The sequence below is a fragment of the Cyprinus carpio genome, chromosome B19 (genome assembly GCF_018340385.1).
Source record: "Cyprinus carpio isolate SPL01 chromosome B19, ASM1834038v1, whole genome shotgun sequence".
Classification (NCBI taxonomy): domain Eukaryota; kingdom Metazoa; phylum Chordata; class Actinopteri; order Cypriniformes; family Cyprinidae; genus Cyprinus; species Cyprinus carpio.
Window position 1 is genome coordinate 15207841 of NC_056615.1, and position 21840 is coordinate 15229680.

A 21840-nucleotide genomic window follows, 5' to 3' on the forward strand; every position below is an offset into this window, starting at 1 on the left:
AGCTTTCCTCTTCGCTGGCTTTAAGCGATCGCGAGACGTGAACAAACAACGAGTCACGAGTAACAACCAGTATGATTCATGAACAAATGACTCTTATGAACTGTCTTTTATAATCAAAAGCATAGTTCAAAAAGCAACTTTTGAATCAGTCTTTAGATTATGATCAGAAAGAGAATTTATTCTAAGAAGAAAAATTGACTAAATGAATCGGAATCGAATCAAAAACGTTATCTAATCGAGAGCTAGGATTTTCAACTCCTACCAACAACACTGACTGCTCTAGTTAGATACTCAAACTCTGTTAAATAAAAACTACAGGAACAAGAAAAAACATTTTATTTTTAAAATGTGAGCGTCTTTTTAATAATTTGGGGGAAAATATACAAATATTCTGAAATGCTTATTATAATTGATCCACTTGATATTGGGGAGTATATAGACTTGCTAAAATGCATTTGTGTCTAGGACCATTGCTAACCTTTACCTGAAAATTTTTTTTCCACACAAAGCTTAACATTCCCACCAGTTTTTTCACCTGAGCTGTTTCTGCAAAGAGAACTATAAACCAGTTTAATCATGAGTAGCATTCCACATTACCAACGACAAAAGAAGTAGTACAGCCTTGAAATACTCACAAGTAAAAATACAATTGTTCAAAGTGCAAAGACAAAGGGTTGAGGTGTCAGAGGAACAACAGTTAATATATAAACCATATACTGATATAAAACAGAACACTGGTTTGTGATGTGGGCAAGACAGAAAGTTCCACCTATTGTTCTCCTTCCTTGCATTCACTGTAAAGGCTCACAAGTCTTAGAAAGCACTATGACTGTCTAAAGATTTGGTCTGGGGCTTTTTTGCTTGCGATTCTGTGAGGGTGTTGTGGGTGTTCCAGTTTTACTGTGCTCTGCCCGCTGCTGTCTGGCTTGTAGCTCCTTTACCTCAGCCAGAACCTCTCTAGCTTCTTGCCAGGAGGAAATGGCCTCTTGTAAGAGCCGCTCAGCAGCTGCCCTCCTGCTGTCCCAGTCCAAAGCTTCACTGAGAGGAGAATCAGTACCCTTCATGATTCTGAAATGGGGAGAGTAAGAGATCCGAAAAAAAGCGGGGTCTGTAGACTTCATAAGGGGCGAGTTTGAGCCAGTGGACAGAGGCGAGTCTGAACCTTTAATGTGGGTCAGATCAATGCATTTCATATGGGGTGAACTTGATTCTTTTGAATCGGGTGAGTCGATGCTCTTTGAACGAAGTGCGGTCTTGGAATGAGGGGATTTGGATGACTTAAAACGGGGTGAGTCCTTTGACTTCACATGTGGCGATTCTTTCCCTTTGGAACCAGGTGAATCTTTCACCCTTACTGAGGGTGAGTCTATGCCTTTGCTGTGGGGTGAGCTATGTGAGCTTGAGCCCTTGGAGTGCGGTGAATCAGAGCCCTTGAGATGGCGGAGACGGGGGGAGTCAATGCCTCTTAAGTAGGGATAAGATCCCATCCTTCCCCGATGGGGTTCCTGTTCCTGAATTTCCGCTAGCAGCTCTTGAGTCCTCTGCAGCCGCTGGCTGATTAGTTCCTGCAGGTGGCCCGTAGGACTCTGGGCCAGTGTTGCCTGGACCCCATTCTTCTTGTTTGGTTTTCTCTCTCCTCGGGACAGAGCGTCATCCATGGAAGCACATCGGTTACGGCCCTGAGCTAACTTCTTCTCATTCTGAGGTGTGTGAGGCTGGTTTTCATGGCTCCAGGAGAACTCGCTCCTGCGTGGCAAGCTGCTAGTTTTTACTTTGCTGTTTGTAATGGAGGCCGGTGGCCTGGACGCATCAGTGCCAGCACGTCGACGGCCGGGAGCCAGTTTATCCAGGCTGACCTGATGGTCCTTCAACCACCCATCCTGATCATCATCCAGCATACCAGCATCCTCCTCATTCACCAACTCCAGTGTCAGCATTCCATCAGAGGAAGCAGAGCCCTAAAACAAGAAAGCATGAAACACATTTCTTTCTATTAAAGAGGCATTTACTCACTTTTATTTGTTTTTCTAGCAGATATGCCTGATTTATAACAGATTCATTTTAAAAAGGTGTCAAAATATTAAACCAAATGTATGTACATGTAGGTTTGGGGTCAATAAGATGTTTTACATGTTTTTTTAATTCGGCGAGGCTGCATTTATTTGATCAAAAATACAGTAAATGGCAATATTGTTAAATAATATTACAGTTTAAAAAAACTGTTCTCTATTTTAATACATTTTTAAAATTACATTTATTCCTGTGATGCCAAAGCTGAATTTTCAGCAGCCATTACTCTAGTCTTCTGTGTCACATGATCCTTCAAAAATCATTGATGATTTGGTGCTCAAGAAACAATTCATATTATTATCAATGTTGAAAACGGAGAGAGCATCGTGCATTTTTGTCAGGATTCCTTAATGAATAGAAAAATCTGAAGAATAGAATTTATTTGTAATATACATAATTTGTACAATTATTAAAAAGTCTTTACTTACCTTTACTTACTGATCTTATTTTATCTTTGCTCTTTGCTGAACAGAAGTATTAGTTATTTTTAAAACATCTTACTTACCCCAAACTTTTGAATAGTGGAGTACATTAAAAAAGGATTCTTTGATTAATAAAAAGTTCAGAGCTGCAATTATTTGAAATAAAAAATAGAAAGTAAGTCTTTACTTTATGTTTTGATCAGATTAATGCATCCTGAAAGGTAAACATTCATATCATGTGTAAAACTTGTTAAATGAGGAAAAATAAATTTAAATAGTTAGGTTTCAGTAAAGTTTTCTGGACTATCTGTTATGCAGTCTAGTTATAAATAGCTGCATTTAAGTTTCATCACTACTGTGCCAGACAACCACCTAGTGCCATGAAGTCAGTACATTTCCACTGGCGCACACCGACAAACAACAACAGACATCTGAATCATAGTCTAAACAAGAATACCACCCACCACTGCCATGAGATGACCCCGTGTGGGCAAACGGCGCCCAAGTGGGATTTTGGCCCGATCGCGTGTAGGGTGAGCCAGAAGACTCTCCTCCTCAATCGTGACCTGCAGAGAAAAACAAAACAAAACTGGAGCTGAGATAATTTTTACTATATTAACAAAGTCATTTTCAGCAGCCTTATATGGTTTCTAATTTACACAACACAAAAGGCCTATATGACATCAAGTGTTAATTAGTCTCACATTCATCTCAGTTTAATCCAGCAGTTGTTGGTGTGAAAATGAATTTGCAGATTTATAAATAGAGGGTGCTATATGCAGATGATGTTAAATTCACAAAAGTGGGTTTCTGCTATATGAAATGTGAAAACAAGACTGCAAAATCCTTTCCTACATATAAAGTTGTTATCAGTTTCTTTTAGATACAAGAAAGCTCATTTTAATTTTTGTGGCTAGAGCTATAAAGAAGAATTTGAAAAGACATTTCTTATGCTCAAGGTTGCATTTGAAAAAAAAAAACAATAAAAGAGTAATACTGTGAAATATATTAAAATAGTTTTCTTTTTTAATATATTTTAAAATGTAATTTATTCCTGTGATGCAAAGCTGATTTTTCCGCAGTTATTACTCCAGTTTTCAGTTTAAAACGATCCATGAGAATAATACTCTAATATGCTGATTTGGTGCTCAAGAAACATTTCTTACTATTATCAATGTTAAAAATCAGTTATTTTTTGATAAGTAGAAATTTAAAAAGAACAGCATTTTTTTAAATAGATTTTTTGTAACATTGTAAAAAGTTAATTTTTTAATGCGAAAATTAATTTCTTAAAACCCCAAACATTTTATATATTATATCAATTATATATATTTTAATATAATAATATTTCACACAGTCATGTGTATAATAACAATATATAATATAATAATACATAATAAAATATAATAATATTGATGGTTTAAAAGTGCTTAGCTGAAATGTTTTTCATGGGTATGTCAAGAAAAGTAGGAAATATTTTCCACATTTATTGCTTTTGTAAAATATTTACATTTCCAGTATCCTAAAAGTTCAAAACACAAATAATGACAGGAAGATAGAAAAATCGAACAGGAAGTGGAAGAGGGTTAGCACTAGAATATAAAAGAGAAAGAAATATAAACAGAAAGAGACTGACTAATGAGAGGAAGGAGTGTGGGAAGAGACTGCAGGAGTGGAAAGCTAAAATATAGGTGGGAAGATGAGCATTAAACAGCAAGGAATAAATAAAGAATATATGAAATGTCTGTACTCACCTCATCCAGCACACGATTCTTAGCTCTGGTAATAGCATTATTTAAAACATTGATCCAAGATTCCTTCTCCTCTGGACTGATGGCCAGAAATACAAGATTGGGGCTCTAATGGAGAAAAAAATATATATTCAAATATAAACTATCAAAGGTTTTAAAATAAATGATGGTGTTATTTTGAATTTCCAAACATGCATTTTAGGGTCTTTGGAAAAAACAAATACAAACAAATTTTCCTCGATCTTTTCATTAAGGAATCAGTTGCTCATTGCAAAATCTACATGTTTTTGAAGTTAAGATCTCTTTTAAAATTTAATCAAAAAGTACTTTGATGTTGACTGACACAGATTCTTCTTCTTCTTCTTCTTCTTTTTTTTTACTGTGCAATAAATTAAGAAACTGCCTAAAAATCAGACCTCACATAAGTAAAAGAGGCACAAATTGAATTGTACCCTATTTTTTTAAACCATAACATCATAATGTTTTGTTCTTACCTTGTTTCCAGGACGTTGGCATCGGAGCAGGGTAAATCTACTGTGGTTCTTCTTGCTATGGCTCTTGGCCTTTCGCAGTTCCTCCGAGCGCTCATATTGTGCCAGGTCAAACACTTCATGAGTCTTCCCATCATTCTTCATCTGGACACAAGAACAGCAGCATCAGCACACAGACACAGGCCATCACCAGGCCTGAAGCTAGAAACAATTGCTATCATTTATTGAAAGTATCAGCAGTGCTTTCCCAGGCCAACTGTGCAGACAACAGTGAAGCATGGTGGGACATATTGATTTTAGCTCCAAGGACAGCAATAATTAATGTTCAACAGAACACTGCTGTGAGATCATTAAAGGCTCGATCCATGGTGACAGAACACTAAATCACAAATCACAATAAACATTTATTTTACATAAAGTAACAAAACATCAGTACCCTTATATAAAGGGATCGTTCACCCAAAAATGATAATTGAGTCATGGTACGGGTTGAACACTGAAACACTGATATTTTTTTTGTTTTGTTTTCTTTGTGCACAAAAAGGTCTCATAGCTTCATAACATTAAGGTTGAACCACTGATGTCACATGGACTATTTTAATGATGTCCTTACTACTTTTCTGGGCCTTAAACATGGTAGCCGTCTATGCAGAGTCAGAAAGCCTTTGGATTTCATCAAAAATATCATAATTTGTGTTCCAAATTTGAACAAAGGTCTTCTGGGTTTGGAACTACTTGAGGGTGAGTAATTAATGACAGAATTTTCATTTTTGGGTGAATTATCCCTTTAGGGTTAGTGTGCCCAAAAATAAAAATTTGTCTATGTTTTAGTCACCCTTGAAGCATCCTAGGTGTATGTGACTTTCTTCTTTCATATGAATCCAATCGGAGCTATATTAAAAATTGTCCTTGCTCTTCCAAGCCTTTCAATGGGGGTAAGTGGGTGTTTGTTATCAACTGTTCAGAAGACGTGAAATAAAGTGCTTGCATCTGTAATAAAACATCCCTCACATGGCTCCGGGGGGTGAATAAAGGCCCACTGTAGCAAATCCATGCATTTTTGTAAGATAAATATCCAGATTTCAAACATAATTAACACTTTTTTCTCACATCTGCTGACTGTGGGACGCAGAAGAGGCGCAGCCGGAAGACGTACAGTTTGCGTCGCGCGCGCCTCTGGGAAATGTAGGAGCAAAGGAAAACCAGTCTCCTCTTGGCTTATATCAAAATCCTCACACATTTTTCTTTACAAATCCTCATTTTGGGCTTCTAAATTGTGACCGGTGTTTTGTTTTGTGCTCGTCACTAACCACGCAGTGCTGACGTACTACATCTTCCGGCTGCACGTCTTCAGCGTACCACAGTCAGCAGATGTCAGAAAAAAGTGTTTATCATTTTTGAAAAGCTTGGAAGAGCAAGGACAATTTTTAATATAACTCCGATTGGATTCGTCTGAAAGAATAAAGTCATATACACCTAGGATGCCTCGAGGGTGACTAAAACATTCAACAACATACAAAAAAAAAAAAAATAAAATATTAAATTTTAATTAAAAATTAATATTTACAAATTTTGGAAACCAGTTTCTACCTCAGAGTAAAAAACAAACAAAAAAATGCTTTATTTGACTTAATTTTTCTAAATTTCTCATTTATTTCTAACAATTACAACTATACATCACAATGGCAACTTTATTGCTCATAACTGCTCATTTTTTTATTTACATCTTCAGGCTGCATTAATTTGTTAAAAAATACAGCAATATTGTGTAATATTACAGTTTAACTACAAAAAAACTGTTTTCTATGTAAATATATTTTAAAATGTAATTTATTAAAGGATAGAAATGTTAAATGAGCAGCATTTATTTGAAATTGAAATTATAAACATTATAAATGTTTTTGCTGTCATGTTTGATGTGTCCTTGCTAAATAAAAGTATTAATTTCTCACTGACCACAACTTTTGAATGTGTATCTCAGTGACATTATATCACTCAATGTATATTTATTATTTGAAAATTATTAGTTGTGAGTCCCTTATTTTTCTGACAATGCGTACACAATGAAACCTTAAGAACAGCACAAACCTCACACACATATAACCAAGCCTAGCTCAGAATAAATTCTCTCTTCATGCCAAATAGTACAAAAGGAATAGAATTGTGACTGGTTTTCTTTTTCATCAGAAATCGAGACAGATGTTCCAAACGGATTTCAGTTAGTCCAGCTCCTCCTCTAATTATTCAACCAGTGACCCATCTGTGAAAAAATGCCTCATTTTAAGACAGGTCAGTCCTCATTATAGATGACTGTGGTGGAAAAGTGGTAAATTTCACTGAACCTGAGGGAGGAAAAACCCACAGTGGGACTTTAAATCCCACAGAGACACAATGATGGTCACAAGGATTTCTGCTGAGAGGAACACAAAAACTCAATGCTAGAGGTATTAACATGTACTATGTGATGTCACATGGAGCAAAAAATAAAACATAGACATTTTGGGCCAGAATTCTGCATGGTTACCAAGCATTCACCATAGGAACGGAAATACACAACAAAGGAATCTGGTGTCAGTGAGCTTGAGATTAAAGTACAAAGATCAAAGTGATCTGTGATCATAGAGCAGGCACAAGCAAACCGGCCTGTTCATAACATCTCTAGTTAATATGACTCTGTAATATCATATTCTGCTTTAAATGTGGTCGTGTTTAGAAAACCACTGGTTTTACAATAAAAAAAGTGAAATGTAGGTAACATCCCCCCTATGGCACATATTGCCAAAGGTAATCTGTGTAACCGTATGCCTCCAGATGGCCTCCTGGGGTCACACATTTAAATGTGAGTGAGTGCACACTCTGAGAAAGAGCGTACTAGTGATGCTAATATGGGGCAAAAGACCCCTGGAGGAAAAGAGCCTGGCCTCTCTTCACCACATCAATATTTCACTCCCCCGCTGTTGGCACAGCACGTTCCCGGCAGGGGGCCATCCTGATCTCTGGATTAACCACCTCCAAAAATAACCCACTAACCGACCATCTTCATTCTGACGGAGGTTACTCCATCAACAACTAGATGTAAGGACTAAAACGCAGGCATCGTAAAGAGTACTCCTATGAATATTACATTCTCTTGATGCTTTTTTCCCTGAAATTCCCAAGGATTTCAGAAGAGAGATGGTTTTCGGCATTGTGAACTGGTATTTTATCAAGCCATACAACCATACAGCTGTTTCAGGATGTATGGACACTACAGTGTAGTAAACATGATATGAATACTGACATTACTTGCCTAGTTATACTTCTATGACCAGGCAGGAATTAAAGGTGGAAATAGATTTGCAGAATCCCCTCGAATCACGTGTTCAGAGTGTTCTGTAATCTGGTTGACCGCGTTATTTTGAGGTCAACCAATTTTCCTAAAATAGACATAATTAAAATAAACACCATAGGTAAACCTAAAAGCATTTGCCCTGCCAAATGGATGTAAGCAAGTGTTCAAATATCAGAATTAACACAGATGATTAGACTGATTCACTGACTCATTTATTTGACATAAAAGAAAGATAAAATCTTATATTAATCTATGTATATATATATATATATATATATATATATATTATATATATATATATATATATATATATATATATATATATATATAAATTAAACCTTATTAATTTAACAACAATAACATTCTTATTTGCAGATATATAGTAATATGTACATATTATTTTATATAGTCCTATATATAGAGTAAATGATAATATTCATTAAATATACAAATACACACACGCACACACACACTCATATAACAAGAACAAATGTGAAACCTTGTGAAACCTCATGAAACCTCACTTAATTTATTATTAAAAATGTAAATGATTTTTAATTTTCTGATGTAAATGTTGATTAAAAAAAACATATTAATGTTATAAATTTTCTGAACTAATGTAATGATAGACTACTACTAATAAAAAAATTATTCAAACATAATGTTTTAAGGAATATTTACCAGGAAAAAAAAAATTGCCAGAATTTATTTAGCAGAAAACACAGCATTTACAAAAAGAAATAAATTAAATAATAAATATGAAACCATTAAAGTTGAATTCAGAAAATTAACGGAAAACACAGAATTAGGTGAAAATTGAAAAAATTTATAAAATTTTATAGGGCCTTAAAATTAGAATTTTTTAACTTTTAATAAATTGCAGTTAAATTGTGTAAATTTCAATCAATTAGTAATAAAGTAATTATTTCAAATAATTAGTCATGCTCTTTGATTAATAACATTTAATTCAACCATTAAAACAGAGTCTAGAAAAATTAAAACAGAATCCAGAAAAAAAGAAAAGAAAAAGGAATTTGGGAACAACTAAAATGGATTTTAAAGGGCTCTACCACAGTACAAAAAAATCCTTATTATTGAGCACTGCAGTGTCTTGAATATACGATGTTTTGAGCAATACTGACACGTTTACAGATTTCTGTGAATCTACACTGTTTATGGATAAATCCTCAGTACATGTTTACATATGATCCCTTTGCACACAATGCACTCGCAGCCATGACTGATCAACCTGAATACAGTGAATACTAGACTACTGCATCAATTATTTACACCAGATATATAGAGAGAGCTTGAAAAGAAGCACTTTGAACACAGTTATAGATGCTCAGCTGTCTACATGTATAAACTTCAAATGATTCACTTGGGAGTCAGGAAGGATCACAGCCTTTACGACTCATGTTGCATGAGATGCGCTTCACTATGCTATATGAGTGAGATCAATTGAAGAGTTCTGTCAAGTGACATCATTCTGGCAAGAACAGGTCTACCTTAAGCACTGAAGGAAAGTCAAGTGCAGCAGTGCATAACGTTATCAGTACTATAGACAGCCATGGCAAACAATACACACAGCCTGAAGGCAGCGATCACCAGAGGACAGACCTGTAGCGCACATACTCAGACTGATGCAACCTGCTGACATTGTGTTCTGATATTATAAAAATAACCTTGCTTGCCTGACCAGTGGAAGAATTCAAAGGGCTGGAAGCAGGTACACAGAATGCTAATAATCTGATCTGTGGCTCCTTTTGTAACTTTAATTTCAATGAAAAACTGAGGTATCTTGTGAAAATATGATGTCATGGATGCCAAATCAAAATATTTTGGGAATTCAAGAAGTGTCGACAGTGGAGAATGAGAGATTTAAGACTCAGTTGCTATGAGCACATAATGTATATTAAAATAAAATTAAAGAAATATTTCACCCAAAAATGAACATTTGAAATATACTCCAAGAAGTTGTTTGTTCATTGGAACAGATTTGGAGAAATCAAAATGAGAGTCCAAACATGCTGATGAAATCATCACAATAATCCACACAACTCCAGTCCATCAATTAACATCTTATGATGCGAAAACCTCTTTGTTTGTAAGAAACAAATTCATCACTAAGTTTTTAACATTTTGGGTTTAGATGGTTGCTTCCGACTATCAATAATATTGTTTTCTCATTTTAATTGGTAGAGAAATATGCACAGATAAGACATTAATTGATGGACAGGAATGGTGTGGATTATTTTGATGTTTTCATGAGCTGTTTGGACTCTCATTCTGACGGCACCCATTCACTGGTGAGGATTCGTTGGTGAACAAGTGATGTAATGCTACATTTCTCTGTTTCATTGAAAAAACAAACTCATTTACATCTTAAAGTTATATATTTATTAATGTTTGGGGAGGGGGGGCTATTCCTCTAATCATTTATCAAATTAATAACTTTTATTTTCCCTTAATGCTTTATATTTAAGATCTATACAAAACCATAACACTGCATCGGTGTCAGCAGGTCCAGTCTGTTTGTATGGTTTCTCTCTGTAAAGTCCATGTTTAAATAATTCACCACTATAAATAGGAAACATTCTTCTTCACTGCGACACCACCTGCATTTTGTGTGTGCGCTTGATTCCACAAGTAAATCAACGTCTTTTTAACGTATGGATTCTTCTTAAATTAATTATTTCCAAGTTCATTTCTGAAAACTGATTAACAAAAAAAAAGAATGGTGAAAGTATGGTGATGATCTTGATTTGAATCTAAACAAAATATGACCCAATAACAATAACAACTAAAGATCTTTTTTAGAGTTGCATTAATATTCCTGTTCACAGTAAACTTAAAAAGCTTATCCGTTTCTTATTTGTGCCAATTACAGGCAATAAATTACAGCAACCCTTCATTTAGATGTTGTATGTGGTTTGTTTACATGGGTTTCTAATGATGGTGTGACACTGGATTCAGAGTCCTGAGCATCCCCTGTGAGCGAGAGAGGTGCAGCTGGGTCTTGAATATTTTAATGTAAATAACAATGCCATCCAAAAACAGCAGCTGTGTGAATGAGGGATGTGCAACTGCCTTTTCAACTCTTAAATCCATTTATGTCACTTTAATGAGGTGTACTAATGATGATACGCTGTTACGTGATGGCTCTGTGAAACTGATGAAGGCCTACAGGCAGTGACAGAAACAAGCTGCCACACTTCCATGAAAATTACAACCATCCCTCTACACATGCTTCAAGTGAGCAAATGATTCAATTGCAAAGATTTGTTGCTCCTATAATGAACCGGAAATTGAATTCAGCTGAATATCTGTAAGCAACCTCCAGAACCTTCAGAGATCTTTGGTACAGGCACGACACAAGCACAGGTTCACATGCTGCTTGTTGTTTCAGGATTTAATTTTCAGTGTTTATATAATACCCTTTAGAAAATTATAGCTTGTCAAAGGGATTACTTTGATGTTGCAAAGTATGTCTTTTATATCAAGGGCAGGAGGTTTTGGCAAACATTAATTATTAACATTCATACCTCACTACATAATCACTATATAGTAGTTGACATATACTTTTGGAAATTTGACATGTCCTGCATTGTTTTGATCATTTTGAGCACAAAATCATTAAAATCTTAATAACTCACCTCTTTTTCAAAGATGTACAGATGATCTCCTTTAAGCATCACAAAGCGGTTTCGCCATATTTCCCTAAATATTCCTTTGCCGCTGAACCTGCGGATCCAGCCTACTTTGTCTGGTTGAGATGATGGCTGGTTGGCATCCTGAAGACCCTGAGTGTGTCAACAGTGACCCGGTTAGTGTGTCGCCTGTCTTACATAATAGCATTCGAGTTCAAACAGATCTCTGTCGCACTGCACTGTGCCAAGCCTTCATAACATTTATTCAGTATCTGTGTTTAGTACTTATTTTTTTAACTACTAGTAAGTCTTCCAATAGTAACTGTATGTAGTGATAGTATGTCTCTCTGTCTCTTCAAACAGTTTTCAAGCACTTTTACTAATTACTAGATCCAGTTTTTCAGTAGCAATTAATAAGATACTAGTGAGTATAAAATCAATATGTCAAGTAAAAAAAAATATTGTGACTAGTTAAAAATGTTACTTGCAACAACTGGAATACATATTAGTGTCGTAAGAATAGGTAATATTATATAATAAGTACTAGTAAAGCTGGAATAGGTAGTCTAATATTAACTATTAAGTGACTACAACTAAGAAATAGACTATTAGTTCCCATGTCTAATTAAATTTAACTCACTGTTGATAGGCTTATAAGCAGGATACTGAAAGTAAATTTACAAATATAGGCTAGTAGTAGGTATTGGATTACTTACTTACTAATAATGAAAAATACTGGGAACAAAAGATTAACACTAGTTCAATTAAAGAAATAAATGTTAATATGACCTGATATAATGCACCCTAATAAAAGTCACATTTTCACTCTACCGTGGTCTGTTATTTAGGGGGAAAAAATCCCAAAATGAGCTGATCAATTAAGGGTGTGGCTAATTGAATATTGTTAAATAAAATAAAAGATGACCCAATTACACGAGTGACTACAGAATATAACGAAGAAGTGTAACGGATACATATACGGTCTCATTCGGCGATTCATAACAAAGGAGTCATTGTTAAATTAATTTACACATATTTGGGAAAAAAAAGAGCACAAATACTTGCGCTGTATTACATTCTGTCACTGTTCAATTAAACTATTAAATTATGAGCGTTCAAAATCAATATTTTCACATAATAGACTCAGTGTATGAAATTCTCACCCTTTTGACCAAATGGCTTTTCTTCATGCTGTTCGCAAAATGTATCTTTCCCGAAGTGTATCCCGCGATCTGTCCCGCTCTCTAGAAGAAACAGGGCTGTTTTTGTTTATCTTTTGCTGTGAACTCGCCTCGTGCAGGTGCTATGGATGGGATGAGGAGCTGGCTCTCAGAGCTGATTGACTGCCAGTCTCTACACTGACGGTTTGCAAACCGCGGGCACAGGCTCTCCATTGGCTTGGGTGAGTCCCCGAGCTGCTGCTACTCACCGAAACGGATTTTCCCGTTTGTAGAGCTCGACTGCTCCATCTATTGAACGCACACAGTTGTCGGTGTGATGTCACGCTGCATATTGAGCTTCAGTGGCTTTCTTTTTGCCCCTCATTAGTCTAAACACACTGCAAATCAGCGTAAAGCAAAGAATATGGCTATTTTTAGTAATATAATAGCTTATTTATATGTGTAACCTAAAGAATTCAAGAACATAGGCCTTGTTTGATATGTTTTATAATGTGATATCTAGCAGATATTAAGCTACAACTGAACAACTTGCATTGAGAAATAGTGTGGAGGAGAGTGGAGGGGCAAGCTGTCACATACAAAAGTTGTCCATAGGGCTATGTTTGGATATTTAGATGTCTCCATATGTTATCCTGCAAAATGAAATGTCAAAATCATATTTTTGTAATAACTGTTGGATAACAGTCGAACACAGTGGAACAACACTGGCATATTGAGGCAAATATATTTTTCATAAATTGCAGGCAGGGCAAGTTAACAAAAATTACACTTACTTCATTTTTGATGTTTCATGCATAATTCTTCTGCATAACTGTTTAAATTTAGCTTAAATAGGCTACATAAATAAAGCCAGGTTGTATTGTGCCAACTTACCCCATATAGTGTGCAAATATACTACTGGGGCATGTTGTCACAAAGTCAAAGCATCTATAAAGAAATATATAAATAACCTTTAAAAACACCTTGAGAGATATTCCCTGAAATAAAAGTGTGACAAGTTCTTTATTAAAAACTGCTTTTTGTTTCATTAAACCTAAAAAGAAATGTGTGCCAGCCAGTTGTGGCAAAAGCTAAAAATTACAATAAATGAGAGCACAGATCTGAATATTACAAATAAACATAATTACAATAAACATAAACTTATTATGTAACTCAAGCACATAAGGGGGATTTCCCAGGATATTCTCTTCTACAAGCTCTGAGAAAACCACACACATTCAGAAGAACAAAATAATTACACTGTTCTAAGCTTCCTTGCCATCTACGTAAATTGACCACAGTATTCTAAAACATAACAAGAAATGTTTCCCTTGGGTTGACAAAGCGTTCTACATTTGCCTGGGATAGCTTAAGCCATTTCTTTTACCCAAATCTGTAAACAATCTCAAACCTGATTTTTTTGTTCCACGGTATTTATGTGCATTTTAGTACAATACATCAAGCATGATATAATCTGGCTGGAAATCTACCGGGCCTTTTACTGACTCATCATATGCAACTGTTAACATTTTATATCCATACACAGCGAACTGTGTGCTTGATGGCAGTAAAGCCATTAAGTCGTTCAGGTCTGCTGGTATTTTGGCTGATGGTGGGGATTAATGGATGTGATTTAGGAGGGAGGAAGGGCAGTTATAGTGGAGCAAACTGAACATGTACATTGTCATGTATTATGTTGTCTGTTTTTTCAAGTTATGTACAAAGGCAAACAAATTAGTAGGATGTATGAAAAAAGACACTATAATGTAAAAACAAAGGTGTTTTATACAAAGCTTTAATGTAAGCTGATTTAGACTCTTCAAAGATGATGTTTCTCCATTTGTCTTCCAAGTTTTATACTTCCAATTATAAATTAAAGCCATGTTAGACTTTGATAGACATTAATATTTCAGTAATTGTGCACTGTTGGAATTAATAAGCTCTAGCTAATTAATAAACAAACAACATGTATCCATGTCTGAATATTTGCAGCATGTCATTTAATTTAGCTGGATAGGGATGTGAATAATAATAAAGAATATGGTGGAGGAATTTGTTTTAGAATTTTGCTTAGTTTTGAAACACTGATTTTGATGATTTTTGCAGCCTTGTTGGGCACTTTTGATTAAACAATTTATACATATATTTACACACACATACACACACATTGTTTTTGTTTATATGATATACATATATTTTCTCTTTTTTTTTCACAGTAGACATTTGTCCAAAAACTCTCAAATGCAGCAACACCGAGCAAATAAATAAAAATGCTGTCATTGGAAAACTTTCGGGAAATCTGAAACATTATTTACATATGATCATAAATGTTATGCACATTTAGTGTTTCACACATCATTACCAACACGTGTGCTTACATATATTTTTTGATAACACTTTACAATACATTTCAAACCATTTATGTTAGATAACGCATTATCTAGGTTAATGTTTTCTAAATATTTCTGTAAATTTCCACATATATTGGTCGATTTTTAACAGTTTAAGTTATAATATATTTATTATTACATTATTTATAATTCATATTAACCTAGATTAATAAATGCTGGTCAAATTGTTATTCATTGTCCATTAATGTTAACAAATTGAAACTTATTGTGCAGTGTTCCCATTTTCTTAACTAAAACTATCAGAAATATTTTAAAGGAATGTCAGGAGAGAGAAAAAGAACAATGTGCTCAGCTCAGGGTTCAGAGGACAGACAGCGCTGGGAGTGTAAGCACACATTAATATGAGTGATGATAACAGCTCAGCGTCGGCTCAGCTGACGGCCTCCGCCTAGTGTTCTGTCACCGGCTGAACCTGAAACTGAAAGCATCACTTCCTCCAGAAAGCTGAAACAAAGAAGGGAAACATATTTGGGTTATAATGGATCAGTACAGTCAGCACTGTATTTGACAGAGTCAGATATACACAACATACTGTGTTTAACACAATACATCGACACAACATCATGTCAAACGATTAATCACATCCAAAATAAAACACTTACACAACAATAAAAATATTTTAGAAAAAAATTAATATATATATATATATATATATATATATATATATATATATATATATATATATATATATATATTAATACACACACATACAATATTCATTTTGAAAATATTTACATGCATATATTTATATTGTTTATATTATATATAAATATAATTAATATACACATATAACATTTGTCTTAAATATATACATGCATGTGTGTGTATTTATATATACATAATAAATATACACAGCACACACACATTACATATATTTTGTAAACAAAAACTTTTATTTTGGATGCAATTAATCACAATTAATTGTTTGACAGCAATACATATTACCTCTATGGGAGAAGTTACAAATAGAAAGCAAAATGCTTATCCACATATAAATTAAAATTAAATATTTTGTTTCAGGAAGTTTATAAAAAGTCAAGCGGGTTAACTGTATCTAATGGCTACAGCTTACAATAGCCACAGCTCTGGTTAAATTAGGTGGAAATAATCTGAAGCTTTATCAATAAATATAGCTTAAACTAAATTTGTTTGGTTGAAAATACTAAGATTCAAACAGAGTTTGTATCACACACATTTATATTGCATAAATCTCTGTCACTTTTAAACAAATATAATGCATCCTCGTTAACAAAAGCATTAATTTCTTTCAAAAAAAAAAAAAAAAAAAAAATCAAAATCTTGCTGACCCCAAACTTTTGAGTAGTAGTGTGTACATAAAATAAATATTAAATAAGTAATCCAATATCCAATAAAATTTAAATCTCTGAGTGAGACAGCTAATAAACATGAATTCATATATTCTAGAGTATCAGTGAAACCTCCTCCAGAATAAGAATGAATGATTGAGTTAAGTCATATGAGTACCACAATTGTATGTTCTTTACATAAATGCCATTCTAGGGCTGATGTCACTCTGTAACCGGGATCCCTCTTGAATAAGGCATAAAGGCTTGTGTGCCAGAGGGCAAAAGGATAGAGGGGAGATGGTGAAAAGAGACGACCACGTTGAAAGCATTTTAAGACACTGACCTCTTAGTGTTGTGAATGGCTGTGCCCCCAAGTACGATCCGTACCCCCGGCATTGTGCGGTTCAGGTTGTAAACGGTCAATGCCTCCTCGTAAGTGGCCCCGCCAATTATAAAAACAATAATGTCTTGAGGTCTGAGGGGTCGAGACAGAGTGTGAAGGAGTACATTTATATAACTGCAGTCCATGTTTTTTAATCCAAGCAAAAAGTTTCTATATTGTACATTAAAAAGACTATTCAAAACTAATTTAACTGGTAGGATGTTTGAAAACCGTCATTCCATTATTATAGAAATCATACACTTCACCTTTAAAGCAACATCAAAGCACTCACATTAAACATCTATAAGTGTGGCCATATCATTAATGCATGAGTGTGCATGCTAGTCTATTTATGTATCCATGTCACCTGTCTCTCAGAGAACTTGGCCCGAGGTAGGGGAACTGGCTGTCCTTCAAACGACCCTTGATCAGCTGATCCAGCGTGTCATGTAGTAGTGGCTGATGCTGTGTGTACACATTCTCAACTCCCTATTCAAATATATAAACAAGTTCTGAGTATGTGACTATGACATGTCAAGAAAACACATTGGTAAACAGATGATCTACCTTAAGTCCTTTGAAAAACTGTTTGGTAATGGCCACAGCATCTGTAGGAGCGATGAGCTCACTTCCTCTGACTCGTTTGCCACCATATTCCACCACAGATTGTACCATCTGCAGCACAGATGTATGCAATATTGAGCTCACTTTCATTTTTAGAAATAAAATGACTTTTCTTCAGATTCATCTGGATCTGTCATTGTGCTACAAGACAGATCTGATAGCTTTCACCTTGCGGTGTCTTTCTGACACCCCTTTGCGGCTGAGCTCCTCCATAAGGCTGGGCAGAATACTGCTGCTGTGTTTTTCATAACGAAGTGCATAAAGCATCACCAGCCGCACAGCATCAGTTTCAGAAAGCCGAGGGTTCTGCAACAGCCGCCTCACGTTCTGCAGAAAGAGGAATGAGTATATCTTTAACAACGGAGCAAGATCCCATCTCAACATATTGTAGGCAATCACAAGGAACATTGTGGACAGACATTCACTACTGTTCAATAGCTTGGGGTTGGTAAGATTTTTTTTAAATGTTTTTGAAATAACTTATATTTATTTGATCAAAAATACAGTAATATTATGACTTTTATTTTATTTAAATATATTTCCAAATGAATTTAAATTATAAATTAAATGATTAAATGTCATTTAAAACTTAATGATTGCAAAACTGAATTTTCAGCAGCCATTACTCCAGTCACATGATCTTTCAGAAATAATTCCAATATGCTGATCTGCTCCCTCAAGAAACAGTACATATTATTATAAGTGTCTGCACTCTGACCTGTTGTGCACTGGAGTGGTCATTCTGGCAGGCCAGCTCCTGCTCCACCTCTGACACCTCCATCAGCTGTCTTTCACTGACCAGGCGAGAAAGCTCCCCAACCACGGTTACGTGTTTTGAGACTGTGCCTGACATTTTCTTAAACTGTGGGTAATTATCCACAAATGCCTACAAAAGGGCCAGAAAATGTTGATTAATTATGGAACTGGTTAATGCAATAATAAAAGTTCTGGATCAGGTGGTTCACTCCTCATATAAGATGTGTTACAATGAACAATATTAACTGGCTTTAAAGAAGTGGTCCGCTCACCTTCATGTCAGATATGGATTCTAATTTTTGTTTGTCCTTGGGCTTTTTCTTCTGGAAATCCTCCATCAGGTTCTTGATATTTGTTCCAATCTCACCAAAATTCAGGTACAAGTTCTTATAAACAAAAAAAAAAAACAAAAAAAGTTCTTATTACATTTTTCTAAACCTTTTTTTTTTCTTTTTTTTTTGATAGACCTTGTGTATTTATACAGTACATTACATTACATGAGCTTATATTTACTTAAATAACGGCATTTCTTTGGAAATAAAATCTAATTAGTACATAATTGCAGGATGTATTACTCTTTAATGGAATCTACCTAGCAATGATATTTTGAACAATAAGCTACTCACATTTGCATAAAACTCATCATTTTCTGCAGACAAGACCACCTCCCGTAGGTCCTTACTGATTCCAGGTACTCTTGACAGGTCTATACGGTTGTTATTGAGGCCCAGTAGCTCATGAACCATGGCCTGATATGTCCACTAGAGAAAGCAAACGCATGCACATGTAGAATTTGCTGCAATATCAGCACACTAAATCATTATGTAACATTTATTTTGCTGCAGTAAGACAACCGTTTCAGCAAAAGCAAGCAGAAAACGCTGTCTCCTGTAAATCTCACAGTAGAGAAAAAGAATAAAAAGCATGCTATTAATGTCCAACACTAAAACATACTGATTTAGCAGTTTTCTAATATAATCCAGAATAAAACCATGGCCTTCATCTCCCTCTGGTGGCCAGGTCTAAGACTCTGCATGCAGATCTTGTTCTGTGATGTGAGACTCAGATGGAACATTACTAAGAGACATTGCTTCTTGCCTGATTAAGAAGGGGAGTAATAGCATCATCACTTCTGTCTAAAATCAGGAGAAGAGGAGGCACTTCTGTTTTTCGGAAGTCAAACAGTTCATACTCCTTAGTAATGATTTGCTGTGGGAAAACAAACAGATCAAACGTTCATACATTCATTTATATCTGTTATTATTTTTTCATCAATAAATGACATCTATAATTAAATCAAATTACTAATAATGAACATTACAGATCTGTGATATAATTTCAAAATAAAGCCTTACTTTGACGCTTTCTGCCAGCCTTTTGGACATGTCAGAAGAGAGCTGGTAGCGGATCATGGGGCATTTCTTTAGGGCCAGCAACACTGATGTCAAACCCTGAGTGACACGAGGCAGTACACTGGGCTCCCAACTGCGACCCTATAAACAGAAAAATTCACAGTGAGCCTAAAACAGAAAAAATGAGTGTCAGATAGCTGTAAAATAATTCCAAGCAGCACTATCAGTTTAGAAGATCTTATGATTATCGTAAATGATCTCCACCAGTTTTCTGTTCAGTAGCATACCTTTAATGCATAACAACAAAATACATATATAAGCAACTATCTAACCTTTTTGTGTGGTTTTGTGTATTTTTTTTTATGACATTGAAGCCCCCAAGGTAATAGGTATGGGAGGGAAATTCATTGAATAAGTAAATAGCTGTACACCTGCAATTTTTACAGGATTTTGCACCTGCACACCAGGCTCACACACTCCGAGGACAGAGGTTTTAAATGGGGAGCATGAGTAAAAAACAGTAGCCATTCCCCTTATTAGAAGTCAGTGTGCCACCAGAATGACTTTGAAACTGATACTTCAAGTTTCTTTAATGATTCATACACAGGTTAAACCACACAAATGCAACAAAATGCAAGCTCTTAGTTTTCTATAAAAATAGTCAAGACTCCTCAAATCTGACAAAAGCCTATATTTTCTCTCACCCTGGATACTCCTTGAAGGTTGAGGGAGAAGAGATGAGGGTTCACAGCAATGAAATCTCCGTAGAACTCCTAGAATAAAACAAAATCTAACTGGTTGACAAGAAATTAAATTCATAAAGTTCGACAACATTGTGTGAACAGATGGACGGACGGACTTCAGAGATGTAGATAAGAAGAATTATGAATTATTTTGAATAAATTATATATTAGTTATGAAAATGACTTCACCCACCTGCACTTCTGCAACTACTTCCTGTTCATCCGCCTCAGCCAAAGCCTTTATTTCACTCTTACTGATCACGTTACTGAAATCTGCTCAAAATAAGTCCATAAGTTGGTCAAATGTGCATCTTCTGCCCACTTACTAGCACATATGCAAATTAATGACATGTAAACTGATGCAGTGTGTCTTCTGCTATATTAGTGGGACTCACAGATGAAGTAAACACTATACTTGGGCCGGCGAAGCTCTTGAATCAGGTGCTCTACATTCTCCTGAAACCAGAGACGTTCATGTATGAATAAATAACTTCAATCATCTTGAATTTCAATAATCAGTTTAAATCTATATAGTCAATAAAAACATGATAAAACTGATAGCAGCTCACCTTGGTTGGCCGAAGAAAGCAGATTGCCTTAAGGTGCTTCATGTTGTCTCGGTTTTGGGAGTCAATGCGCTCAAAAAGGTAGACTTCTTTCTGCAGGATCTCAGACTGTGTGTAGACCACGCTTACGATACTGGTCTATTAACAGGAAAACAGAACAAGAAGGCAATGTTCTGATCACTGTTTGTTACTGGTGGCAGATCACAGTCAACACCTGTGCAGGTCTGAGTGCTGACTACAAGTTTTCAAGCAGCCATATTTCAAAAACAAATGAGTTAAAATCACTTGCGTGATTTGGACACATGACATGTAACGGGTCGGCCCATACATACACTGCACACAATACTAGACTATCAGTGGCTTAAGCACATCTGCGTTTTCTTAACTTTAAAAGCATGTACTCTAACTGTCCTCTAGTTTGAATCCGCTTACCGTCTCCTTGTCCATCAGCAGCACCTTCATCCCAGGGCCGCTGCTCTCTATCATTTTGGAAATGTACTGCTTGACAGCAAGAGTCACGTTCATTTTGTCGTTGTAGTTAAGTTCTAACTGTCAGCGAGAATGTGTTGAATGATCAGTTCGTTTCAAAGTTGTTTAACGAACGATAAAGGGCTATTTTCATCGGTAAACTCCGGCATATAAAACACTGTTGACAATGGGAGACAACTTACTGCGCTTCCTTCTACTTCCGGTGTACGCAAGCGTCAGATCCGCGTCTGATCTGGGAACTGTTGTAGTTCAGTTGGTCCTCCAGTCCTGTAGATTCGATTAACTAGTTCAACTGATCTGGTAACAGCTCGAAGAACATAAAAATATCCCATAAT

The 21840-nt window shown here is 35.4% G+C and overlaps 2 protein-coding genes across 2 annotated transcripts; both read right to left on the reverse strand.

Annotated features, from left to right (window-relative positions):
* Window positions 1-321: 321 nt before the first annotated feature.
* Window positions 322-13183, reverse strand: plekho1a (pleckstrin homology domain containing, family O member 1a). The gene is made up of 6 exons (XM_042744994.1): window positions 12879-13183; window positions 11722-11868; window positions 4738-4878; window positions 4247-4351; window positions 2957-3058; window positions 322-1958 (listed from the first exon to the last, which is right to left on the reverse strand). The coding sequence occupies exons 1-6, from the start codon at window positions 12903-12905 to the stop codon at window positions 834-836; spliced, it is 1647 nt and encodes a 548-aa protein (XP_042600928.1). The 5' UTR covers window positions 12906-13183; the 3' UTR covers window positions 322-833.
* A 1887-nt stretch (window positions 13184-15070) lies between these two features.
* Window positions 15071-21717, reverse strand: vps45 (vacuolar protein sorting 45 homolog). The gene is made up of 15 exons (XM_042744993.1): window positions 21449-21717; window positions 21020-21154; window positions 20846-20906; window positions 20644-20723; window positions 20412-20480; window positions 19711-19848; window positions 19454-19564; window positions 18982-19116; window positions 18628-18741; window positions 18318-18485; window positions 17768-17926; window positions 17543-17650; window positions 17343-17464; window positions 16937-17068; window positions 15071-15730 (listed from the first exon to the last, which is right to left on the reverse strand). Exons 1-15 carry the CDS (start codon window positions 21539-21541, stop codon window positions 15646-15648), a joined length of 1710 nt encoding a protein of 569 aa, XP_042600927.1. The 5' UTR covers window positions 21542-21717; the 3' UTR covers window positions 15071-15645.
* Between the last annotated feature and the right edge of the window lie 123 nt (window positions 21718-21840).